We start from the raw sequence: 27835 nt of genomic DNA, 5'->3' as shown, positions 1-27835 counted from the left end.
ACTAATTGGTTCCGGAAGGAGGCTCGTAAGTCGGAACGCTCGTATGACGAAACATTGTTTCCCATAGGAAACAATGTAAAGTCAATTAATCCGTGCAACAACAAAAAAACCCGCTGCCGCCGAACGCGGAAGTTAGCGTTCGGCTTCAGGAGACAGCTGCGAAGCGGCGCGCGTGTTTTAAAACGTCGCAGACGGCCTGGGGGGCTCGGGGGAAGCCCCCGAGCCCCCCAGGCCGGCTGTCATGTTTTAAAACACGCGGGATACGAGCGCCAAGGAGCTGTCTCCTGAAGCCGAACGCGGAAGTTCGGCACTCGTATCCCGAATGTGAGCTCGGGAGGCGAACAAAAATGTCGCTCCCCTCCCAGCTCTTATCTCGAGTAGCTCGTAAGTAGAGCTGCTCGTATGTCGAGGTTCCACTGTACTTCCTATTTCTTGAAAACTGTTGTAATTTTCTATTTTCTTGGTTTATCTTCATAAGATTTAGTTTCTATTCCATTCACTATCCTTCTCTGAAACAGTTTTCATTTCTCTGAGTATGAAAGTTCATAACATAGAATCTCCCAAAGAAACTAAGTTGGGGTCTAGTCAAAGCAGAATTTAGTGGAAAAGCCATAATTTGAATATTTCAATTCATGCAGCTTTAAACTATATCTGCTATTTTAGCAGACATTCCAAAAAACTTGAGGCCAACTACAGGAGAAATTTTCTGACAATGAGAACAATCAACCAATGGAACAGTTTGTCTTCGGAAGTTGTGGGAGCTTTATCACTAGAAGCTTTCAAGAAGAGATTGGACTGCCATTTGTCAGAAATAGTGCAGGATCACCTGCTTGGGTGGGGGCTGGACTAGATGACCTACAAGGCCTCTTCCAATTTTGTTAATCTAATCTAATCTAATCTAATCTAATCTAATCTAATCTAATCTAATCTAATCTAATATACCAAGACCTTTTCCCATTTATCATTATCAAACCATAAAACTCTCATTGTATATCTGAGCAAATTACTTTTTCTTTGGTGAAGACTTCTACATCTTCCTCTACTAAGCTTCACTTTCCATTGCTAACTTTACAGGACAATTTGGTAACAATTCTGTCCAAGTATTATTAAAAATTCTGGATTTCATGCCATATGGTATTTAAACGACACATAAGCTTCCCATATGAAAGCTGAATTTGTTTCTGTTTCTGATCTGAAATAGGATCTATTTCACATGTCTGTCTTAATGTTTGGTTTGGGACTGTAAATAAATGTATTGATCTATTAAATTCATTCTGTATTTTTAATGCTTCCTCTCACCTATAAAGCTAATTTCAAACTTGGTTGCTGGTTTCTAGAGAGTGTCACTGGCAAATCTAAAAATACGTTTGAGGAGGAACAATTGATAGACTGTTTCTCTTTATTTCAGTGGGTTTCCAAGTCAACTGACAAATACCTTTCTGAAATCAAGATGTTTTACATTTACAGCATTTATAAAATGTGTTAAGGCAATTAACTGATTAAAAAATGAAATACATATACCTTATACATAGAAACAGCTATTTGCATCGATTGGTCTATTGGAGCTTACCTGGCAAACTAGATGAGCTGGATCCAGACTTAATACTGGAACTGGACAGGGATGTCCAGTCATATGCTGATTCTGTCCTTTTCAGAGCTTCTTGATAGTTTATATATAATTGCTTCCCATACTGTACAAAATAGGAATGCTGCTTGTTATACCATTTCCACCAGTATGACTCAAGCCCAAGACAATCCCACTGCACCCTCTAATTCTATGAAAGCAAGTATTGGAATGTTTCTTTTTAACTTTGATATGTCAAAAAAGAGGGTCAAAATTATTGCTGAATTGATTAGCATCACTAAGAAACAATTAAAATAAAAAATGTTAAAACCTGAATGTATTTGTGACAAATAAAGGGATTTCATTCATTGATTGCACAAACAGAAGGCAACCTGAGCAACCCTCTTCATCTGAAAGAGATAGGTATACTTAGAAAATAGCCAGATATGTTGCCTTTAGTTTCAGTGTGATGGGGTGAGGAAATTGCCTCAAATTTGCAACAGGAAGTCCCACCCCCTCCTTTGTTTCTAGAAGATGCTGGCACTGCCTTCAAGTCGTTTTGCCTACATGTAAGCTGAGTAAAACAGCTTTCCCTAATTTTACAATGGCACTGTTAAGAAAAAATGGCTTGATTTAATTAGTATTAATAAGTTCTTATTAAGAGTGGCAGAAGAGAGCAATAATTAAGCTAGGAGAAATTAACAAATTCAGTTCAAGTGTTTCCCCAAATTGCAATGGATAAAATTAAGAGTTATTCTAATAATAAAACCCACCTCTGCCGCCAGGCATGGGGGAATTGAGATCCTTTTCCCCCCTAGGCCTTTACAATTCTATGCATGGTATGTATGTAGATATGTATGGTTTTTATATTAATGGGCTTTTAATTATTTCTAACATCAGATTACTATTGTACACTGCTTTATTGTTGCTGTTAGCCGCCCCGAGTCTCTGGAGAAGGGCGGCATACAAATCCAATAAATAAATAAATAAATAAATAAATATAATTAATGCTAAAAAAACATGGACAGAAGAGGTAATACCTTAGCAATACGGATACCGTTTATCCACTGATGAAGGGTTCTGATATCATCACAACATAAATACTTAATATACTGAGATTTCTTCTGAATTTGAGGATGCTGAAAGAGAAATATTTAAGCTATTTTGATTGGATTAAAAATAATTACACAATTAAAATTAATCATAATGGAGACCAGCTGAAGCATATTCAAAATTGATACTATTGTCTGTATGCTGTTTTCATAAAAAGATTAGAATAAATCTTCTAAATAAAAGGACGATATTGTGATTTCTTTTAAAAGAATAGGAAAATGAGAACCTGTACTTGGATTAGTTTTAAAGGAACATTAAAACCTTCCAAAACAAATTGCATGAAGATATAGACAATTTTATTCTATGTTTATTCATTTGTCACATTAGAAGTATTAAGTCGATAGTTACCTTTAGTACTAGACAATAGTCTGTAGGAGCTTTGTACTTGTTGCGATAATCCTGTCCATAGTAAACATTAACATGATCCAATTGAAGAAAGCACACAAGATCCCTTGAGACCTATCAATAATGACATATTTGGTCATGGACAGAGATACATATCGTATTAACACAATTTAAGGCTACTGTCTATACAGTATATAGTACTATACAAAAGTACAATACAATATTAGGCCCATCAAATATTGATATTATTTGAATTTCTCTTCTGTTCATTTACTTCCACTTTGTTAATTGATAAAAAATAAACTATTAGCACTTCTATTTCTGAAAGGATTTTTAACTTACACCACTTTTGTATTCTATATGCTCAACTAAATGTACTCAGAATCTTTTTCAGACTGAAAGTGAAGGCTCGGCTATGAACATTCCCAATGCAATAGGATATTTTGATGCCTGCTTCATAAATAAATCATTTTACAGTGTGTTTTGTCTAGTAAAAGTTGCAGTCGTGCCCATTTGAAAATAGAGTCAAAAGGGATTTCACCTTTGCTTTTCCTTTTGGAACATAGTAGATTCCAGAAGCTCGCAGAAGAAAGTAACGCTTCTTCCAAGATTTTTTACCATCATCTTTCAACCACAGGACTCCCTCGATTTCTGGCACTGTTACTGAGCTCCCACAAAAGCACTCCTGGAACGTATGGATAAAGGAATTGTGAAAAACAAACTTTATATATTCACAAGAAAATGTTTTGCATTTGTTTTCTCTTCAGTACAGTGGTCCCTCGATTTTTGCGGGTTCGAACGTCGCGAAACGGCTATACCATGGTTTTTCAAAAATATTAATTAAAAAATACTTTGCTGTTTTCCCCCCTATACCACGGTTTTTCCCGCCTGATGACGTCATACGTCATCGCCAAACTTTTGTCCGCTTTCAATAAATATTTTTTAAAATAAACTTTAATAAATAAACATGGTGAGTAATAATCTAAATGGTTGCTAAGGGAATGAGAAATTGCAGTTTAGGGGTTTAAAGTGTTAAGGGAAGACTTGTGATACTGTTCATAGCCAAAAATAGTGTATTTACTTCCGCATCTCTACTTTGTGGAAATTCGACTTTCGCGGGCGGTCTTGGAACGCATCCCCCGCGAAAATCGAGCGAACACTGTATTTCCTTTCCTGTCTTTTAGAGTGAGGATGGTAAACTTCAGCACCAAAGGATAGGTATTCTGTGAGGGCTTGGCTGACTTAAGCAGGCAAAGAAGTTTAGCTCCCTAACCCTGGGAGTAGTCAGTATTCCAAGTTTCCGTTAGGTCCTATTTCTAAGTAACTGACACTTCTGCACCAAACATCTCAATTATGGCACATGAATATTAATACTAATATTAATACTAATAAAAATAATACTGCCTTTTTCACCTGGCAGACAGATTTTAAGGTTGAGTTCTGGACTCAGATTTCCCTTTTGTAGCCCTTAGTGAAGGGGCTAACCCTATAATCAACTTACCTCCAGTAGTACTTCCTTGTTCCTGTCTGCCATTTCAGAAGTTTCTCTCTTCCCCAGAAGATAATTCTGCAATAGAGAAATAGAAGTTACAGTTGACGAATGTAAAATGGTAGAAATGCAATAGTTATCTTAGTCTCACCTTTTCCCGATGCTAACAAAGAGTGCTATTATTTGTGAACAAATCTTTTCTATATGGAAACAGATAAAAATTTATGGGAATAATATGAAGTCTAAAGGCAGGTTAAGGCAGGCATGTTTATTCTCAGACACAAAAAAATGATCAGAAATTTAAATGCAAATATATTTTTAATGTTTCTCAGAATTTTATTAGGAGGGAAATAGAAACTTCAAAATAAATTTAAGAAATACTCCCTTTCAGATCATAATTATGGTTTCAATAAATCACATTTAATAAATTTTAGTGCATTAAGCATGTAAAAACAACCACTGTAAAGGATGCTTAAGGCACAATGGATATTCAAAAGTAGAAAAAAGAACTTTATTTTCACCCATTGATGATCTCACCATTAATTTTAATATACTATTATGTCTTATTTTGTTTTATTTTAGTATTTTATTTTCTATTCTGGTCTGTGACAATAATACAAGATCGATGGAAAAGCATTATACTTACTTGGGGATTTTTAAAAAGGGCATATTTTTCTATACGTTCAACAAACATGAGCTTGTTTTGACTATCTCTTGTCCAGTTCAGGAGGTTTTCAACTAAATTTTCATGGTCTTCAAAAATCCTCTCTGCATAATTACAGAAATATAACAATCATTTTAAATTCAAAATCAAGTTATCTAATTTTATAGTGTAAAATCCTTTCCTTAATGTCATATGACAATGCATAAAAAATAAAAAAGCAAAAATGAAGAATGTGTATACTATACTGCTGTGTGCAAATAAGAGAATATACTATATTGTTGTGTGCGTAATAGTATATGTACCTGCAATGTGTGAATAAGAGAATATATGTAATTTCTGTGTGCTACTTGGTCTAATGTACCCACTATGTGCTAAAAGGTATTCCTCTGTGTGTATTATGTAGTATGTATTGTATTATAGTTACTGTGTAATATTAATGATATTGTATATCTTGTAAATAATACCTTTACTATATGTTAGTCTGTGTTATTGACTGAACTACCACCCTTGCAACATATACTGTTTAAAATACAGAGTAATAATAATAATAATAACAACAACAACAACAACAACAATTATTTATTAGATTTGTATGCCACCCCTCTCCGAGGACTTACACAGGACATACACTGTCCTGAAATCTAATAAAGATCAAGGTTTTCCCCAACATTGGTAGAAAGCTACTTTTAAAAATGCGGCATATCAACTCAGGAATAAGAGTGAACCATGAAACAGGACAATACATTATAAAGATTCCATAACAATTTAGTACTGTCAATAAATCTGAATTACTAACCCATTTGTAATTCAGAGAGTGTTTCTACCAAGGACCAATCTAAGCTAAATCCACAATGTGACTTGTCCATCAAGTTGTCCAACACTTGTCTTACTGTCTGTCGTTCATCTACCATCATTGTCTTCGAGCTGTCATCAGACATGTGGACTCTTATCACAAGCTGTAGCAGAAATAAAGAAGGCATTACATTTTGATGAAATTTTGAAACAAAGTAGTCTTCATTGAATGACCACTCATTAATCAAGTGTTCAGAGTTACAATGGCACTGAATGAGGGAAACTTATGATGGGTCCTCATATTTGAGGCTGCCATACCATTCATAGGATCATGTTTAGGGAACTTGGCAATCACTTCATAATTATGATGCTGCAGCATCCCAGGGTCATGTGATCACAATTTGTGACCTTCATTACAAAGTCAATGAAGAAGCTGACGGAAGGTTGCAAATGACAATCATGTGAGTACAATCTGCAACTGTGGGATTTGTCACTTGGGACTGCTGCAACTGCTGTTGTAAGTCGGTGTGATCATGTGACATCATAGTTTATAACTGCGTTCCTTAGTGACAGAGTTGCCAGTCCCAGATACTACTGTTAAGTAAGGAATAACTATACTAGATTCCAAGAATTTTCAATGATACAATTTTTACATGGATAGTAAGTATAATTTAACATTTCCAATTCTAGTTAGTTTGAGATGATTCTACCCTTAACTAGATACTATATTTGTGTATCCCTTAGGCCTATGTAGCACATCAGGAGCCATGCAGGAGTTAAACAGGAACAGAGATAGGATGAATCAGGGCTGTCAAACACCTGGCCATGGGTCAGATGCACCACGTGCTGGCCAAATCCACGCTTGGTTTAGTGAAGGGGAAAAAAGTTCCAAGATGTCACATGATGCCATGAGTTTGTCACCCCTGGGGTGAATGGATATACAGTGGTACTGCTACTTACGAACTTAATTTGTTCCGTGACCAGGTTCTTAAGTAGAAAAGTTTGTAAGAAGAAGCAATTTTTCCCATAAGAATCAATGCAAAAACAAATAATGCGAGTGATGGGGGAAACCACAGGGAGGATAGAGGCCCTGATTCCTCCCAGGCGATTCCTAGAGTGGCCGCACAGAGGCTTCTCCTCACCTTTTCCGGCCCTGTTTCCTCCCAGGAGACTCCTAGAGAGGCCCCACGGAGGCTTCTCCCTGCCTTTTCCGGGTAAAGTTTCGGAGGCTCAGGTTTGTAAGTGGAAAATGGTTCTTGAGAAGAAGCAAAAAAATCTTGAACACCCAGTTCTTATCTAGAAAAGTTCATAAGTAGGGGTGTTTGTAGGTAGAGGTACCACTGTAACTGGATATAACCCACATCCTGGAATCATTAAAAGGGAACTTTCTGTTGCTGTAGTCCAAGTTGAATACATTAACACTGCTTGATAACTAGAATTGCAATGCAATATAAACTGTAGAACTAGAAAAATAACCTAAGAAACAAGAGTTTTAATGCCGTATATTTTCCTCAGTAGGAACTGTTTGTATTAACTTTAAAGTATATTAAGCAAGAGAAATTTACCTTTTTAACTTGTGCTTCTTTAATTTTCTCTAAAGCCACTCTGATCTTTTCAGCCTTCAATTTAGCAGCCTGTTCCTCCTAGGGAAAATAGTTTTTGGTTTAACACTAAACAACATACATAAATATATATATCAATGCTTTCCCCATCTTCCCTTCTCCAAAGACAGAATTCTATGAACTGGATTTCTACTGTAAAAGTATTTTCAAAAGTACTTTTGATATGTACAAAAAGGTATCACACGATAATCTAATGCTTACAGTTTAGAATATTATATTTTAAAAGTATGTGTTATTCAAATGCACCTATTTGAGCACAGGAGTTTTACAGTATAGTAGCATACTATATGCTGCTTTTTCTATTCTCATGAAGATTTCCAAATTATTCCCTAGCTTCCTGTAGCTGCCACCTGTCTCTTCAACATTCATCCATATTACTGTCCAATTAATAGTGAAGAAGGCAAGAGCTGGTAAAAGAAATGTTCATCAGAAACTTAGTAATTTTCAATGAAACCAGTGAGTAAATTGATAAAGAGATAAGATAAATGACGCCTGAAACAGTATCTAAATAAACAATTACAAAGGGAACAAGATTCTGGAGGTCAATTAAAAACTCATCATATCTGATACAAAAAGGATTTCATGTAGTTTGAAAACAAAAATGAGACAGAGTTCTATAGCACAAATCTCATATGGGCTCAAATGGGAAAAATATTCCCAACAACTCAGCACTTTGTATGTAAAAAAAAAAAGTCTTAAGACTGCAAATGAAGTTTTTAAAAAAATATTTGGGATAATCAAGCTTTATGTATAGATTATAGAAATTGTGTCAATTCATCCATTTTCTGAAAGAACAACTTATTGGTACATTTTATAATTGGTATGTTAGCATTTACCATTCTTTCTCATCTCATGTTAGTATTTATATTCTTTCTTATCTAGGTTTTTTAAAAATTTAACCTAAAATTATCTAATGTATGGATCAATCATACTTTGACTATGGGTGCATCAAACAAGATTTTATGGCTAATTTCTAAAAAGACAAGCACTATTAATTTAATAAAATAAATGTAGTTTTATTTATTAAATTACCATCCTAGTGATTTCATAACTGTCCAGAAATTTTACCACCTTATTTTCAATCACAACCACAAATATTTAAAATCTTCTAATATACACTGCTCAAAAAAATAAAGGGAACACTTAAACAACACAATATAACTCCCAAGTAAATCAAACTTCTGTGAAATCAAACTATCCACTTAGGAAGAAAACTGATTGACAATCAATTTCACATCTTGTTGTGCACATTCAACTTTGTACAGAACAAGTATTCAATGAGAATATTTCATTCATTCAGATCTAGGATGTGTTATTTGAATGTTCCCTTTATTTTTTTGAGCAGTATATTTTAAGTAGATAACACCTACAGTACTTGTTATATCCTCTCCACTTTAGATATGTTTTTCAAATTTATTTATTTATTTATTGGACTTATATGCCGCCCCTCTCCATGTATCATTTTAATATATCCAATATTTGTGTTTCATTTATTTTATTTATTTATTAGATTTGTATGCCGTCCCTCTCTGTATTCATATTCTCATGTATACTCTGACTATATAATTTCAGCATACAATCTTCAATGACTTCATCTGATTATACATTTTAGCCACAATAAAGTTAATCAGAGTAGAAATTACAGATAAAGCATGTAAAGACTACACAGAGCAGTAGGTAAATAATTTTGGCAAGTAGACAAATATCCCCAATTATTTATAGGTGCCTATATTACGTAAGTCACAGAGTTACATCCTTTTATCAATTTGTCCTTACTGAAACAAATTATAAACCAGGAAATGCACAAATATTAAGCAACAGCAGGCAAAATTATAATGAACTATGAAAATAATTTCAAATCTGTATTATGGATCTTCATCATGGATAATATTGTATATTTAAGATTAAAAGAAATTCAGAAAATTGTGTATATTTGCAAATTTAAAAATTGTAAAGAAAAACACAAAATTGTCAGTGTCAATGTCTAAACATGGAGTTGAATATTACTAGATAACTTCCCTAAATCCTATTTCTGTGAGGATGAACAAAATACAGAGAAAGTTTTATTTATGATACCTTTAGCTGGAAAGAATGGAGTATAACTTTAAAGGTAGAGGAAATAACAAATACAAATACTAAAAACAAATAAACAGCCCATCTCTGCTAATTTTATCCCCAATTTTTAAAGTCAGAATTAAATCCAATCCTTAATTGTTGCAGAGGAATAGTTTGATCTAGTTATTAAGGAACCAAGCTACAAAAACGGAGAGTGTTAATTTAAGTTCCACCTTAGCCTTGAAAGCCCTCCCCCCCGCTCCCTAACAAAATACCGCATTCATGGAAAATTAGATGGTATACTTTGTTGTTTGAATGTATGTTAACAGAACCCCCCCCCCCAAAAAAAAACCCCAGTCCTTCCTTCCTCTGTCCCTCCATTCATTTCATTCTTCCTTCCTTCCTTGTTCCCTCCATTTTTCCTTCCTTCATTTTTCCTTCCTTCCCTCCTTCCTTCCTCTCCACTTCTCTTTCCCTCCCTCTCTTTCCCTTTTCTTTCTCTCTCTCTTTTCCCTCTCTCACAAAAATTTCTGTGCCCCGCCATGTGCCTCGGGGGGTGGGAGGGGCTCCGCCGTGAACACCCAAATTATCAATCTGTATTTAAAGTACGCTTAACGTTTAACAAAGCCAATATCTAAAAATATGAGAGAATTCTTGAAAAATGAGAAGACTCGAAATAAGAAGGTGGTTTTTTAGGAGGGTGTTTAACACATAGCTGAGACCCATGTAATGTGATCACTTATTGTTTCAACAAACAATTCCAATATTAAAAAGTCTAAGCAGGCAGGATGAATGAACTTGAGGGTGTGTGTCTCTGTCTCTCTCTGCTGAAAAAATGAGATTCCCCGCAAATCAACTTATGGGAAAGGTGGAGAGAGGGCGAGGCGACAGCTCCGGTGTAGGCACAAGTCTATGTCCACTGCTTTTTCCCCAGGGCACCGCTTCTGCCATCCAACCGCTGCCTCTTGTTTCCTGGGGGTTTTTTTTTTGCTTCCTGTTTCTTCCCGGCGGCGGGAAGAATATCGGCAGGAGTGGGCAGAGCGTGGTCCCTGGATATAGCTGGAGAAGCTGGGTGGGGCTCAGAGCCCACTGGGGTTTCTCCCAGCCGACAGCAGATCAACTGTCAGGTGGGAGAAACGGCGCTGGCTCTACCGTGCAGGGTTTGAAAAACCTGCGAGGAGTTTGTTTTTTGCCTGCACCGCTGTGTGACCACACAGGCTAGAGGGGACAGTGGCCAGGAGCACAGGATGCGGATGCATCCTGTGCTCCTGTCACTCACCCACGGGCAAGATAAATGGCCTCAGCGGGCAGCATGCGACCTGCGGGCCGTAGTTTGGGGACCGCTGAATTACGCCCTTAAAAATGTTGTCACTCACTTTATGTAATGGTGATTCTGTCTGTAAGGAATCTGCTGTAGCCTAGAGGAAGATTTATGTGGCAAACCTGCAATACTCTTAAAAGTTGTCTAAAACCAGCTGGATTCTATACTATCTACCTATAATAACGGGCAGGGAGAAACCCACAAATCAAGTCAGTGTTTCCCATATTTTTCTAAAATAAAAGTACAGATTTGAAATTTAACTTGCTAATCAAATATTCACTTAGGCTTCCTGAAATGAAATATAAAAATCCTTGATTGCAAATTCTATTCTTTATATGATATGAGGACACCAGAACCTGTTTCATATTCCTGTCCATCTTTTTAAATTTTTCTTATTGATATATTCGGTGTTCTTTTTCACTGTTTATTTTATTGTTCTATTGCCTTATTTATTTTCTGTGTACACTCTTCGATTCTTCCCTTTTATTGTAAGCTTCCTAGAGTAATCCCACAGGGAGTTAGCCAGCAAATAAATTTAAGAAATAAAAATACATATTTTAAGCTAGGATGTTATGGCTGAACTCAGGACATTGTGGTTTAGTAAACTGTGGTTTATAAGGACAATTCTGGATTCAGAGTTTTATCTTGAATTGTTCTCAACTTTACATGCATGTTAAGAAGAAGAGGAGGAACATGATAGATAGAGTCATATGACTGGAAAGCACAGCTGCCCCACTGTATTTGAAGTAGGCCTTTGGGCAGCTTCAGTCAGGTGTTTGCCATGTGTGGAGAGGATAGTGCACATAGGGCATATCAGTACTTTTACTCATGTTTGCTCAATATGGGGACACAACTCTGGCTATTTGGAAATGCTACAGAAGGCACTGTCTTCATATTTAAGCACACCCAAAAAGATTCCTCTTAAGATTCTTTAGTATTCAAAAGGAAAAAGAAAGGGGTGGAAGGAGGGAGATCTATGTGTCACAATCTCTTCCCACCTGATGTAAATGGCTACTGGGCTTTTATGCTAGCAAAATTAGAGGCTTCATTATTTCAATTTATTTTAAATGAAATCTTGCCAATCAGCAAGTTCCCAACAATGCCACCATCTCTCTAGAATAGAAAGCTATTTCTACAAGTTAAACTAATATTTTAATTTTCTGAGGGAGGGAGCAATTAACTTAATCTGTTGTGACAAATGCCATGCAGAACCTGGTTTCAACAGTAACATTTATTGCAGCATAAGCTTTTATTATTTATAAATTTATATTTATAGGAATATGTAAATATTCCTTAACTTAAGAAATAAGTTAAAGCTATGATACTCCCTTTCATAACCACAGGGGATACCTATCTGTTTATGACAACAGATACAATGATTCAGCCAGGTAAACCTTGTCATAGACCGAGAAGCTAACTTTGTCCTGGTAATTATTCTGATACCAGAAGACATACTGTTATTAATTATAGCAAGAATATACAAATCTGATCATCATCCACTTTAGTGTAGTCATCATTATCACTAATAACTCACCAAACTCTAGGGAGGATGACTGATATGGAACATATAGGAAACAGATACAAATTTAGCACTAGAAATTCTAATTTCCCCAAAATAACTATAGAATACTCCAGCTTTCATGGATATTTTATAACTGATCTCAAGATGACCATGATTTAAGACCTCAGTGGGACAGTGGTTAGAGTGCAGTACTTCAAGCTACTTCTGCTGATCACCGGCTGCCAGCAGTTTGGCAGATGGAATCTCAGTAGACTCAAGATTGATTCAACCTTCCATCCTTTCAAGGTCGGTAAAATGAGGACCAATATTGTTGGGGGCAATATACTTACTCTCTGTAAACCACTTAGAGAGGGCTATAAAGCACTGTGAAGTGGTATATAAGTCTAAATGCTATTGCTAAATGCTATTAATGAGAAAAATAGCAATTTTTAAAATGATAAAATAGTTGAGATGAAGTTCCCATGGATTAAACAGAGACAAAGATGTCAAATTTAACGAATTTGTAATCCCAATGGTGCAAAAACACTTGTTACATCAATATGTATATAGATTATATTGAAAATCACATTAACACTTAATATACTGGCAATATTTCATTTCCCCGTAACCTTTTACTTTTTAATCTCCCCACATATGGGCAGGCTATAATTCAGAAAAAAATATGCTCTAATAAAAGGAATTAGATATTAAGATGTACAAAACTTTCAATTTCTCATATATCAGTGACTAATCTCTATGTCTGTCTTTATTGTCTAGTATCAAGAACTTGCCAAATGAAGGCATGAAAATTAAGTTCCTTCCCTATTAATTACCTCCCTACTTGTTCTTCTTGCTGGCCTTTACTATAATAATATTTTGATTTGATTTGATCTATGGTTGGCTTCGTTTATCTACTGGAAATCAATGACTTTATTATTTGTGGTGACTATTTTTTTTTGTTAGCTGACAACAGTTTTTGGCTTATGATTTTATACAATAATAACTACACAAAGATTTTAAATGAGAGAACTGATTGGAACATTAACATTTATTTTAAAACATATTTCCTTAAATGATTTCAGGACCATTTTGACATTCACTAAAGCTATGTGATTTCTGTATTTGTTTTATGAAACCTGGTAACAATAAATGCATTTAGATTCTAGGCAATACAACATTTTGATTTAACAAGGAAATAAACCATGCGGGATATATTTCATGATGCCTTGCTCATCTTTGACCAGAGGAAAAATCATTTTCATAAAACAAAAGGTACTAGAAATAAAGTCCAAATTTACATATACACACACACACTATACAAATTCCACTTCTATCTTGGATTAAATGGTCACATGCAGGTGGGAAGTAAGTAGCATATCACCTTGGTCAGCAAATGAGAAGGCTTTCCTGCAATGTTTCTCAGAAGGAGGGAGGTTTCCCTGTCCAAATAGGAGTGCTTGTGCAGAAAAGAAAAGAAAACAAATTAAATCACAAGAAAGCCAGTGCAGTCATTTTATAGTGTATGATCAGCAATAGGTAAGAACGTCTCTTCATCTGAAGCACAAACAGAGTTTTAGATATATTTCAAGCAAAGGATTAAGCAAGCGGCCAGAATAGTGACATAGTTTTAAAAACATCTACAAATTCCTTTCCATCCCAATTCTGAAATTTTCTAGGAGCTATTCCTTAATAATTTTATAGAAATATTTTAGAACTTATGACCATGACAACATACAATTTTAGCCAGAATTTCATCCACATAATATAATGAAAAAATGGTATTTCGACCATTTAAAAACAATATAATCTAATAACTATAGCCCTGTTCAGGACTGTATTATCCGGAATGCTCAGCTTTAATCTATTCCCACTGCCACTATTTTCTATTTCTTCTACATTAGGGGGACTCAATATATTCTATGTGTTATCATTTTTGTGGATAAACCTCCAGTACACTATTCTTACAGGATGGAATGTAAACTCTTCTATTAGCGACTATTCAGACAAACCTTCTAAACAAAGGTTTCCAAGTGGTGTTTAGATTTCTCAATGCAGCTCTTGGAGGAGGCCAAAGAAAGGCTGAAACAAGGATATTTAACTTTTTGGTTAAAATTGAATTTTTCCTCACAAACCTAGCTGACTGTTTCTATGTATCTTGGAAACTAATGGTAGAGCAAACTGCTGTAGAGATTGCATTCTTCCTAGATGCTGGTAGAAATGGGTAGTGGCCAAACAAGAGAGATACTAAAGCAGAGGGATATGGCCATAAACGAAGACTGGGGTAGAACGTTTGAAAGCACAGTGGTAAGTATCTGATTGATAAATCTCAAGGTAGCACCACTATCTTAAACAGCTTATTCTTCCATTTCACTGTACCCTTGCATTTTTAACAAACTATCTTTAGCAATTCTTAAGGGCCTATTCTATAGGGATCATTCTGTCATCAATATAGTGTTTTTAACACACAGATTTCCAGATGTTCCTATTGACTTTTAGAAAGTTTATCTAGTTGGAGACAAAGATTCCAAAATAACATGGCCAGTCTCATAGTTCTGTCTGGCAGTATAGTGAGCACAGAAACATTAAAAGGAGGCGCAGAAAATGCAGAAAGACAGAAATCGGGGGGGGGGGGGGGGGGGAGGGGGTCTTCCTTGTGTATCATTGCATATTACTCTATTTTATGTTACTTACCCTTTAAAATATTTGCTTTCATTATTTTTGTTACTACCATCTGAAACATACATTTTTCTTTTTTCTTTCGCAATGAACTAATTAAAATCACTATGTTAAATAACAAGATTTAGCTGCAAAATTTCACAAACCGAAACAATTGAGGACAAGCAAATATTTTAAGGGGAAGTGATTAAAAACTCCAATTAAAAGCAAATAATAGAGTTCTCTAATCATTATCATGTTCTTATGAAAACATTGTTTAAAAGAATATTTAAGTAATTTATTATGCTTTTGCCTGTGCTTACTTTAAGATTTTAATGCTTTGGATGATATTTGGTGGTTAAGACACCAGGCTAGAAAAATGTATGTATGTATGTATGTATGTATGTATGTATGTATGTATGTATGTATGTATGCATGCATGCATGCATGCATGTATAAATACTGTACATTGCCCTAAATGTAGCATTGAAATACAGGTGATATCTGCTAAATGCTTTATTTAAATTTTAAATAAAAATGTAAAAGTGAAAAATGATTTAAGTACTTTAAAATGCAGCCAGCTACATCTGTAGTTTTACAGATACACAATAAATAAGGGTACTATTGCTACTGACACTAACACCATCACTATCACATAAATATTATCTTAAAACATTAAACTACCCAATTTTAAATAACAAAAAAGTCAGATCATTTTCTAGTCAGGAGAGGGCAGTAATGTGCCTTGGATAATTAGCCCAACACCATTGCTTAAAGTAATGCAACACTGCAAAACATTCACAAGCCTCAGAATGAACAATCTATACTTGTTTCATATTGTGACATAGTCAGCTGCAACTTTTCAAGATCAAAATAAAGCGCCTATTTCTGAACTAGATCTTTTTTTTTCACTGAAACTGAAAAAGCCTCCCTGTTAAAACTACTATTTGAAGCATGTAAAGTTAAAGCGATACTACAGTCAACCTTAACTCATAGGAATTGCGTCTAAACTATTTTCTTTGGAGTATTACAAAAATAGCTTATCCAGCTAAAAAAAAAACCCTTCCCAGCTATACTGCAGGCAAAAATAAGCCAGGTCTGAGCATACTTAATTTTGTGATCGGCCCTGGGAACTGGACGCTAAATTTATTTATTTATTGATTGATTGATTGAATTTGTATGCCGCCCCTCTCCGTAGACTCGGGGCTGATAACAACAATGATAAAAACAGCAAGTAACAATCCAATACTAAAACAACTAAAAACCCTTATTATAAAACCAAACATACACACAAACATACCATGCATAAATTGTAATGGCCTAGGGGGAAGGAATATCTCAACTCCCCCATGCCTGGCGGTATAAGTGAGTCTTGAGTAGTTTACGAAAGACAGGGAGGGTGAGGGCAGTTCTAATCTCCGGCAGTTCTAATCACCACGTGCCCCCCTGGTAGAGCAGGTGTCTTTGCCCTGGACGTTCTGGCCCTGATTGGGAGCCGACAAACCCTTCGATGATCTGTTAAAGATCTTCTGCAAGGTCTTCTCCCTGCAGCAATCTGTCTTTTCTGTAGCTTTGGAGGTGGCAGAGGGAGCATGATTATGGTTGGGTGGGCCCTGCCCTGAAGCGTGGGACTAGTCATTATACAGAACTGGCTTGTTAGATTTTTTTTCCCATTTTCTGCCAGGCTTGCCACTCAAAGGAGCTATGTCCGCCATTTTAAATGGTGGTGGGCCGAATGAACTTCCAAAATAGTCAATCCAACTGTCAAAAGCAGTTTTGGCGACAAGCAGTCAAACAAGCTGTCAACGCCCACCCACTCTGAGGGTTCTGGGTGCTAGAGAAACACAAGTTCAAAAATGATATTCGTCCACCAAGCAATCCAAAGGCCTGATAAATGGGTGCAGCGAAACGCACTAATGGTAAAATGGATTCACAGGAGAAACGCAAGCTCGCGGCTTCAGTGCTGAAGAGTCTTCCTCACAGGCCTGATTCTCCCTTGGTGTGGCAGGTGGGGAAGTGGCTGGAGGATGGTGAGCTTTGTGAATCCTGTGAACAAGGCTCTTGCGACTATCAAGGCAGCAATTTAAAACTGTCCTCCACACTGTCCCGATATGCAAATGGCTCTGTTGTATGTGTCGGGAGATGGCTGCTGCTGCAACTTAAGCGAAGCCCAGGGCCCCTTTGCACTCATACGCAAGATGAAATATGGAGCGCGACCTTGGCAGACCGGGCCAAGGCCTCTCAAAGGACCATGCTACAATATATGACCCAGCACACATCAAAGTGGCCAGAGCCGAAGTTCTGCCCAATCTTTGGGTTCTCTGTATGACAATTGAGAAGCTTCAAACTCACAAGACAAGATTTCATCACACTTTTAACCAAGAAGATCAGCAACCAGGATGGGAGCAATGTTTTCTCACATCCGTCCTGCTGAGGACCGAGTCAAAGCTGGGTCTTAGCAGGGTGGATCCTGACAACAAAAAACCAGACTCATTCCTCATTTTGAGTGGATGAGGACAATTCATCCTGAATGCTGGCTCCACCCATGATAGAGAAAAGCAAATGTTACTGTACTGCTAAACCAATTAAGAGTGGGAAGCACAGACCTTCATATCCCTACACAGCCCTCTGCCCACAGTTTACAACAAAATACAACAACACACTACTGGGTAAAAAATAGTCAAAACCTATACAAAACGTATCTGAAATAAATAAGTTTTCTTTTTTAAAGGGAGAAAAACAACATTGTACTGTATCACCTATATCACCTATTGGAGGTAACCGGAAAATCCTTACATTGTGTGCTCTCCAGCTACCATTATTATTATTCCATTCTTCAATAGTATTAACTGCAGGCCTAGCCATCAAAGAATTCCCCACCTTTGCTTTGCAAATTTACTTGTTTTCTCCCATAAAAACCTGCCTAAAATTTGAGATCTGGAGAGACTCTTCTCAGAGCTTCCTCATCTATAGGACCATATTTTTCAGAGTGCATTTTAGTTCCAGAGCACCTCCATTTAAATATTTAGCTTTAAATACCAGGAAAAATAAACATTGCATCCACACTGGTTTTTAAAATCAATTTTCTGATTTACATGTTATCAACTTTTCAAATTTAATTATAGTGCCCACTCCTGACAATGGATTTTAACCCATTGCTTTGATTCTTTTAATGTTTATTTCATTACTTTTAAAAAGAGTTCTGAGAAGGAAGTGGAATTGCCCTCTTCTCAATTATCACTTTAATAAATGCATTCAGTAATGGTGATGACACATATTTTAAAATAAGGGCTGAATCAGTTATACTGAGTTTGCTAGAAAGATTGGGAAACTATTGACTTGTTTTCGGCAGAACATGCTTTGTTAAGAAATGATATGACTCAAAATTTATGATTTAATGGAAAATAGTATGTCAGTGAATTTACCAATATTGAAAGCAATCAGACAGTGATATGTTAATATATGACCCAAAAACCCTATGAATGAATTTTCTTGGGTATTATTATGAATGAGTTTCCTTAGATATTATTTAAAAATATCCAAGGAATCAGTTATACTGAGATTACTAGAAAGATTGGGAAATTGCTGACTTGTTTTCTGAAGAACATGCTTTGCTAAGAAATGATATGACTCAAAATGTATGACAATGGAAAATAATATGTCGGTGTATTAAAAAAATTCCCCTAGCCTTTTTCTTCAATTTCCCAATATTGAATGCAAGTCAGAAAGTGATATGTCAATATATGAGCAAAAAAACCTATGAGTGAGTTTCCTTGGATAATATTTAAAAACAATATATAAATAAAAACTGGAATAAAATCAAACACTGAATAAAGAGTGAAAAATTATACAGCTGTATTATTTTGATTATTTGTTAACTATAAAATAGTATCTTAATAGAGAGTCTCTGCTAATTAGGCTGCGAAAATGCTTCAAGCAGCATCTGTGACATTGACTTTCTGACCAATTAAAGGTTAAGTTCTAGGCTTAACCTTCTAGCTCAGTGATGGCGAACCTAGGGCACGGTTGCCACAGGTGGCATGCAGAGCCATATTTGCTGGCACGTGAGCCGTTGCCCTAGCTCAGTTCAAATGTGCACGTGTGTGCCGGACAGCTGATTTTTGGCTTGCACAGAGATTCTGGGAGGGTGTTTTTGGCTTCCAGAGAACCTTCGGGGGTGGGGGGAGGGTGTTTTTACCCTCCCCCGGTTCCAGGGAAGTCTTTGGAGCCTGGGGGGGGGGGGGCTAAACACGAGCCTACTGGGCCCACAAGAAGTTGGGAAACAGGCCATTTCCGGATTCCAGAGGGCCCCCGGGGGCGGGGGAAGCTGCTTTTGCCCTCCCCAGGCATTGAATTATGGGTGTGGGCACTCATGTATGTGCGATAGTGCACATGCACACTGTTTCAGCACCCAAGGAACAAAAGGTTTGCCATCACTCTTCTAGCCTATAGTTTGGGAGATTTTTCCAAAAGGATTTGTGCCAGCCTACTTATCATCCATTACAATATAGTATTGCCATTTCATAGGGCATTTACCTTAGCCAAGCCATAGGCAATGTGCTCATCAGTCCCCCTTCGATACTATAAGGATATCTCTGTGTATAGGCCCCTATAGAAATGGCTCAATAGCATTTCCGAGCCATCTCCATCTTTGATGTCCCCTTTTCAAGGACTCTAATCTATCCATCTAGAGCAGGGGTTCCAATCTGGTGGCGGATGTGTGAAATGCAGGCCACACCCACCCAGCTCCGTAAATGGAGGAAATGTCGTGAAATTGCACGTGATGGCAATGTGACGTGGCAAGTTTGACACCCGTGACCTAGAGGAATTTCTTCTAGTCACTTGTAAATAAAGTAAATTCTTCCATTTGCTTGAATTTTGTTTATTTTCTATTATTTTATTCTGCTACTTTACTACCTTTTTATGTTGTATTTTTTACTTTATTCTTTATCTTATATGAAAAAATGTGACTTAAACCAATTCCTGCATTTAGAACTGTTGCATCATGCATTTACAATGGCTGCAGCATCCCAGACTCATCGGATCACAATTTATAACTTTTCTAGCTAACTTCCAACAAGCAAAGGCAAGGGGAAAGCTGGATCAATTTAATGATCTTGTGATTCACTTAACAACTGAATGGTTTGCTTAACAATTGTGGCAAAAAAAAGGTTGTAAAATGTAAAATCATTAACAACTAACTTCCTTAGCAAAGGAAATTCAAGTCCCTGTACAAGATTTTATCTTCCTGGTTTTTTAGTGATAGCAAGTAAAAGAGTCTCAAGGTTTTAAAATTTACCTTAATTTTTATGAGCGCTATTTTATAGATATTTAGCAATAACACATTTTTAAAAATAGGCAAATAATTATTTGGAAAGAGGTATTGAAAACTACATGTAAATTTCTGTCAGGTCTCTGGCTAAAATATTTACAGGAGTCAAAAGAGACACCTTGGTTAAAATTTAGAAATGCTGTTCATTGCATATGCAGATGTTTCTGATGACCAGATGCCTCATGACATCTTTTGGTGGGGTTCATCCTTATTATTTATATGCATTCCTTAAATGTTTCCCATTGCTAGTATATTTTTTATCTTATGCTTAACTAAAGCTTTAATTTGTATTTCTAATACAAACGAAAATTGGATTTGATTTCATAAATAAATTCACAAACAAACAAACAGACACTGTTATTTCAGACCCAATGTCAGCAAAAGTCCATTATGGTTACCAGAGATAACAACATACTGATTTCAACTTTGATTAAATAAATAAGCTTTACATCCTCTTACTTCTAACAATCTTAACCTTTTGGTCCATTAATAAAATGTAATACAACTTGATTTCTTTTCATTTTTTCCTTATCCATTCTCCTGAGATTTTTCAAAAATTTAGCAACCCCATGTAAATCCAATATAAGCCAATTATCCCGGTTACTCTCTTGGCTTATTGTTTGTATATTCCTTTTAATTATTAAGACATCAGCTGGTTTCCTTTATATGACCAATATACCTGTAGTATATTTTTCCATGTCATTCTTGCCATTCATTTGTGAATTCACTTTCAATTATGTTTCTTGTCACACAGAACTTGGATCTCTTTTATAAAATCTTTTAGATAGTCTCCCCAAAGAGCAATTGTCTCTTTTGACACTATTAATGTCTGAGTCCATTGTTCAAAATATCCCTGAATATGTCCAATGTTAAGATTATTTTGCTTCGTTCTATAATTATAAACTAAGTTTATCATTTTCTTTCTTTACAGGTACAGCTCACCAGAGGAGGTGGCTGATGGCATATAAAGACCTCATTCTTCTGCACATCTCTTTGCTCTCTTAGATTCAATTTTAGTGCAGGTTTTAATATTATTTTAATCTGTATAGTTTTAATATTTTAATTATTTTTACTGTTTTATAACTTGTAAGCTGTCCAGAGTTACCTTCTAAGGGAGATAGCATAAAAATAAATTAATAAATATATAAATAATAATAGAAAAATGAAAACTGTATTTAATTATATTAGGAGGCATTTAAAACAAGAGTCGAATAATTAAAATTCAAACTTCAAAAGGCGGCAGGGGGGAGACCCTTTACGTATGTGTGATGTCAGGATACACAGAGGATTGGGGTAGAGCTTTTGTATTGTGATAGTCTGATATTTTTGCCATTCTCCCTCTCCCCCAGGAGATAGGGATATGCATAGACCTTCAAAGGACATAGTGTAGTTCTCAGAAACTCTTCAAATGTTTTTATAGAATTTGGGTCAGATTGTATTGCTCTAACTAACTATCTTTTCTCTCCTGTACACCAACTTATCTAATACCTTTGATCTGCTACCACATTTAGCTGCCATTTGCCTATCTAGCAGACACAGCCTACTTAAGCCACACAAGCAGAGGTGCAACTAAGTATGGCTGCATCCTCAGCCAACTGCTTGATAACTACATTCAATCCTCCAGCACCTCCTTTTTTTCATAATTTCTCTCCCTACTTGTTTATTTGACAAATTCTGATTTTCTACTACTACCACTTTGCTTCTACATATTGCAGAAATAATGCTTCTCATTTGCTGGGCTGCATTCCTACTGATTTTCCTTTCTTCCTTAATTATTTATTTTGTTTTATCATGTTCCCAGATTCTTTACACTGACAATATATATTACATTTCTGGCCCACTCATTTTATTATTTAGGACTATGCTTAATAATGAACCTCTAAAGTAAAAGAAACTATGAATCACATCTTATCTCATTAACATATTTTAAAGCGGAGGACAGCAAATTCTGATTAGGAACCAACAACATTAAACAGTAATATAACAGTACAACTGCAGGTTTAGAACCTATTAGGCAATATTCATCAGTGTAAGTGGATTGCCACTCAGAATATTCTTAATCCTTTCCTTCTTCTTTAGTTTCATTTGTCATTCTGGCCCAAATGCTCACAACGTTGTAGGCCAAAATAATATTAATAACTATATTCCTAACGTTAATACAAATATGAATTGCAAATAAGGAAATAAGAAATTTTTTCCCCATTTTATTTCTAAACAAATAAAATTATTGCAAATGGAAATTATTATTTTTTAAATAAATGAACATATAAATCTTACAATTGTCATATTTTCTTCCAGCCTAGATTTTTGAACAAAGGAAATTTACTAATTTAGAAATGATAGATTTTGTACATATTACAAAATAACCAAAGATCTGGAATGACTTCTTAACAAACGAGATCAGATGAATCTAGATCACACGGTAATCATTGGGCTCTATGGAGCATTGATAGCACATAAAGATAGAAGGGAGAAAAACAAATTAGGGATGGTGGTTAATTCAAGCTTCTTTGATTCCCCACCACAATATTTTTTTCAGATTCCTCCAAAATGTGGAACAGGAAATTGAGAAAGTGGGGAATGGAGGATTGCTTATCCATTTATTACATCCATATGTCATTATTCAAATTCAAATTCACAGTAGCTTACTAAAAAAAATTAAAGCAAAATAAAACATCAGTATAAACAATAAAACATGCATTATCCAACTCTTTCATGAGGTCATCTGGAAAAAGCCACGTCTGTGGGTTTAGCTCACATTTCAGTGATTAAGATTAGTCCTGCAATCACTTTTTATAATTAGATTAAGGCATTTGATAAAATTAGTGTTAATAATTCATGTTATCCCTGATATAACAGGCTTGTCCTGATTGTATAAGAAGATGGCGTTTTGTGTATGAGATTGTATTCACTGCTGGAAGAATAAATCTATATTTAATCTGTGGCAATGAACTGTGGATATATATTACTTGTCACCATTTGAATTAAGTTATTCAATTTAGAAAAGGGATAAGAAGACAGACTTTCAAATTATTTCAAGATTTTTAGTTTTTTCTTCTTCATCATCATATAATTTATAAAGAAGAATATTTGTAGGTCAGGGTTGACACGAGGGGTCCTTGGTTCTCTCTGAGCTTGCTTGTTTTCTTGCAGATGTTTCATTACCCAAACTAGGTAACATCGTAAGTGCTAGAGAGCACTAAAGACTCCTCATGACATAATTTTTCAGGCCTTGTTTTTCCCTCAGAACAGCCTACAATCAAAGAATATGCTGGTAACAGGGGCAGGCTGCCCCAGGTATGTCTGGGATCACTGTTCAGGTAGCAGAAACGGTAGCAGCAATTGCGCATCCCCGTCATGCACATGTGCACCCCTATGTGAGATTTTGCTTCTGCGCATGCGAGCATCCTTGCGTGAGATTTTGGCAATTTTTGCTGATTTCTTTGCTTCCATGCAGGCGCAGAAGCAAAATCTCGCATGGCCTGCACCTGCCCACATGCTGCCTGCACCCGCGCCTGCACCGGCCTCTGGGACCGATCTGGTAGGGAAAGGTAAGTGCAGCCCTTCACTGGCTGGTAAGAATAGCATGTACATTCAGTACTTACCAAATGCCAAAACCTCACTTAACCTATTAATAATCACTTCAGGACTGGCATATTTTTCCTTCATTGAGAACCTATTTGCTCTCAAATTCAGGCTCTTTTTACTTGTTTCTTATTCAGGCTGCCACATTTTTCATCTCCTTTACTTCAGACAATATCTCTTTCTTCATTACTTATTCCATTTCTTTCCATACCTCTGCTTTCTTTTTTGCAGTCACAATCCAGTTTACCTATCAACATGGCTCCATTTTCAAAAGAATTCATACAAAGTTATGAAGTCAACTAAACTAATATCCATCCTTTTTCTTTGACATTTTGGTCAATGGAAAGGTCTCTGCCGTAAGAATAGCTTAGCCAACAACAGAACACTGTGCAGGGGTAGACTGCATTATTTAATACCAAATTGTGGGTGGTTTTTTGTTTCAGATAATACCACAGAGCATCCATAACATGAAAATGGATGCTTGTATATCTCAGGGAAGCTCATAATTGAATCCTTACCTGTGTCAACAAACAAGCAATGCTAATAAAGTTACTGTTTAAGATTAAATATCACTTTGCTCTTGTACCAAACCATTTATTATCATAATCATTAATAAAATTTGTTATGGATATACTCTCTAGAACAGCGTTTCCCAACCGGTGTGCCGCGGCACAGTAGTGTGCCGCGAGACACGGTCAGGTGTGCCGCAGGAAGCTCCAGGAGGGCGGGGCACTGCCAGTGCCGGACCGCCAGTGCCTCCAACCTGGAGCTCCCACTCGCAACTGTCCCCCGGCTCGCAACTGTCCCCGATGCAGCTGTTTCCGGCTGGGCCCCAAAGAAGGAGGGCGGGAAAAAGGAGGCAGGGGCGGGGAGGTCCGGCAGTAGGAGTAAAGGGAGCCGCGGCCACCCCTGCCTCCCCACGGTGCCTCTGGCCAAACGCGCCCCTGGCTTCTCTGCCCTGCCCCATTGCCCGTCCGATCCGCCCACTCTCCTCCTCCTCCGCCGCCTCCTGTATTGGGGCGTGATCCGCCCCCTCTCCTTCGCTGTCGGAGAGAGAATGGAGGGCGCCGTTGTCTTCGCCTCCGCCCGCCGGCTCCCCTCGCCCTCCCAGACGTCCCCAGCGCCCGGCCGCGCGCCGCCTCCCGTTAGCCCGGCCGACCTTTCCCTGCTGCCGTTTTCATGGCGCTCGCTCGCTTCTCTGGTCAGCAAAGCCATCTGCCCAGGAAAGCGCTGCGCCGCGCTTGCTGGCCGGAAAAGCGAGCGATCCAGGAGTCCGGGACTGTGTGGCTTTGTGCCATGAAGAGAAAACAGCAGCAGGGAAAGGTCAGCCGGGCTAACGGGAGGCGGCGCGTGGCCGGGCGCTGGGAACGTCTGGGAGGGCGAGGAGGCTGATGGCTGCTGTTGCCTCTTAGCTGCAGAGCCGGCGGGCGGAGGCGAAGATAAAAGGCACCCTCCATTCTCTCTCCAGCTCTCTCTCTCTCTTTTTCTCTCTGTTGCCGGCATGGTGAATGAGAGAGAAAGAGAGAGAGAGAAAAAGGAGGGGAGAGAGAATGAGAGAAAGAGAGAAAGAGAAAGAGAGGGAAAGAAAGCAAGAGAGAGAAAGAGAGGGGGGAAGGAGGGAGAGGGAAAGACATGGAGGGAGGGAAGGAGGGAGAGAGAAAGAGCAAAAAAGAGGAAGAAAGAGGGATGGAGAGAAAGAAGGGAAGGAAGAGAGAGAAAGAGGGAGGGAGAAATAGAGTGAAATGGAGGAAGAGATTTTTTTTTGTCCAAACTTTTCTTTAGCCCCGCCCCCCGCCCCCCCTTCAGTGTTCCCCAGAATTTTGAAAATATGAATAATGTGCAGCGGCTCAAAAAAGGTTGGGAAACACTGCTCTAGAAGACTCCAATGTAGCAACCAATAAGAGGAAAGCAGGAAAATGGTAAAAAGCTGTATCTTTATTTTATAAAGAGCCCAATATGAGCCAATGGGTTATATTTTGAAATTTAATTGCTTGAACTATCGATCATAGTTTACCTCACTGATGGGCTGCCCGTGGGAAGTCAATTCCAACTCTTGAGGTCTTGTCATCTTGTCAATGTCCAGGGAGTCCATACTGGATGCTGCAGATGTGATACTAGATCGGGAGGAATTACTGATAGAACGGACTTCAGCATCACTCACTGTACCCGCTGATGCTGTCCTCCTATGTTGAATAGCAACTACAGGCTTGCTATCTTCAATGATAGATTGCTGAGCTGCTTCATCCATACTCAGAGATGCTTTCTCTAACTGTGCAGTGATGTCATCCAGAGAGAAGACAGCATGTGAAGGCTTTGTTACTTGGCTAGATGAAGATAATCCTTTCATGCTGCTGTGCTTGGAAGGAAGTCGGCTACTGCTTGATGGTTTCTGGGTCATTTTCCCTTCTATGGGAAAATATTTCATTGATGCACTGTTGGCCGACTGTGACCCAATGCTACTGAGCTCCTGCTCTATGGAACAAAGATCTGCCATAAGAGCATCAAGATCTACAGTCTCACCTTGGTTCAAGGCTTCTGCAGTGAATGACAAGAACATAGCAGTAAACAACATTCCAATTTCAATTATCAGGTTCTACTATATCAAAGATGATTTAGTTTAATGTTAGATTTACTTGATTAGTTTGGCCATGCAAAGCCATCAAAAGGAGGTGTCTTGGATTTCCCCCCCCCCCCCAAAAAAAAAATTAAAACAGCTATCTCTATGCACAGCTACTTTGTTTTGCTGGGGAGAGGGAGGAAGATGAAGTAGCTGTGCATACACATTCAGGCAGAAATAGCAGCAGTTTGGGAAGATATGTGACTGCCTTAACAAAGTTATTGATCCATTTATGAAATTATTGTCAGGCATGTGCTGTTTTTGCACAAAATGTTAAGAAAAAAATTATTTTAACCATGGTCTGATAAACAAGTTAATTCTATTTTTGTAGATGAGCAAAGAAATAATGAATTCCTCATGTCCTAATTTGTTTTCTCCATATCTTCCACTTCCCAGAGGAAATGGGCAGAGAACAAATTAATTAATTATTCTGGATTCAAATATAAATCAAGCCATATTTAGAAGAAGTCAGAATTCACATGCTAATAAACAATATTATGGAGAATATTTTACTGACAAGAATAAAGAATAGATTTATTTATTTATTTATTTTATTTTATTTGTATCTCGCCCCTCTCTGAAGACTTGGAGCGGCTCACAGTAATAAAACAGTACAAATACAATTGATTAAAACAATTTAAAAACCCTTAATATAAAAAGCAATCATACATCTCATATAAACCATACATAAAACAGAAACAGCCCAGGGGAATCAATTTCCTCAAGCTTGACGACAGGGGTGGGTTTTAAGTAGTTTACGAAAGGCAAGGAGGGTGGGGGCAATCCTAATCTCTGGGGGGAGTTGATTCCAGAGTCGGGGCCACCACAGAGAAGGCTCTTCCCCTGGGTCCCGCCAGACAACATTGTTTAGTCAACGGGACCCGGAGAAGGCCAACTCTGTGGGACCTAACCAGTTGCTGGGATTCGTGCAGCAGAAGGCGGGCCCGGAGATATTCTGGTCCGATGCCATGAAGGGCTTTATAGGTCATAACCAACACTTTGAATTGTGACCGGAAACTGATCGGCAACCAATGCCAACTGTGGAGTGTTGGTATAACATTGGCATACCTAGGGGAGCCCATGATTGCTCTCGCAGCTGCATTCTGCACGATCTGAAGTTTCCGAACACTCTTCAGAGGTAGTCCCATGTAGAGAGCATTGCAGTAGTCGAACCTCGAGG

General features: G+C 37.4%; 1 protein-coding gene across 5 annotated transcripts in view; it reads right to left on the bottom strand.

Moving 5' to 3' along the window:
• The window catches only part of RAPH1 (Ras association (RalGDS/AF-6) and pleckstrin homology domains 1), an 86909-nt gene that overhangs the window by 9705 nt on the left and 49369 nt on the right, over nucleotides 1-27835 (bottom strand). For 3 of the 5 annotated variants that reach the window (XM_070731990.1, XM_070731995.1, XM_070731991.1), the window contains exons 4-13: nucleotides 26053-26573; nucleotides 13848-13922; nucleotides 7533-7610; nucleotides 5972-6131; nucleotides 5158-5279; nucleotides 4524-4589; nucleotides 3564-3707; nucleotides 3026-3136; nucleotides 2605-2703; nucleotides 1571-1691 (exon numbers count right to left, since the gene is read on the bottom strand). In XM_070731990.1, coding sequence (XP_070588091.1) covers nucleotides 1571-1691; nucleotides 2605-2703; nucleotides 3026-3136; nucleotides 3564-3707; nucleotides 4524-4589; nucleotides 5158-5279; nucleotides 5972-6131; nucleotides 7533-7610; nucleotides 13848-13922; nucleotides 26053-26573 — 1497 coding nt within the window. The remainder of the gene's footprint in view (nucleotides 1-1570; nucleotides 1692-2604; nucleotides 2704-3025; nucleotides 3137-3563; nucleotides 3708-4523; nucleotides 4590-5157; nucleotides 5280-5971; nucleotides 6132-7532; nucleotides 7611-13847; nucleotides 13923-26052; nucleotides 26574-27835) is intronic. The other 2 variants (XM_070731992.1, XM_070731994.1) reach the window with 2 other exon arrangements.

This window comes from Erythrolamprus reginae, chromosome 1 (genome assembly GCF_031021105.1).
Source record: "Erythrolamprus reginae isolate rEryReg1 chromosome 1, rEryReg1.hap1, whole genome shotgun sequence".
Lineage (NCBI taxonomy): Eukaryota > Metazoa > Chordata > Lepidosauria > Squamata > Dipsadidae > Erythrolamprus > Erythrolamprus reginae.
Note: the sequence above shows the minus strand (reverse complement) of the source record. Positions and strands in the feature narration are given on the sequence as shown.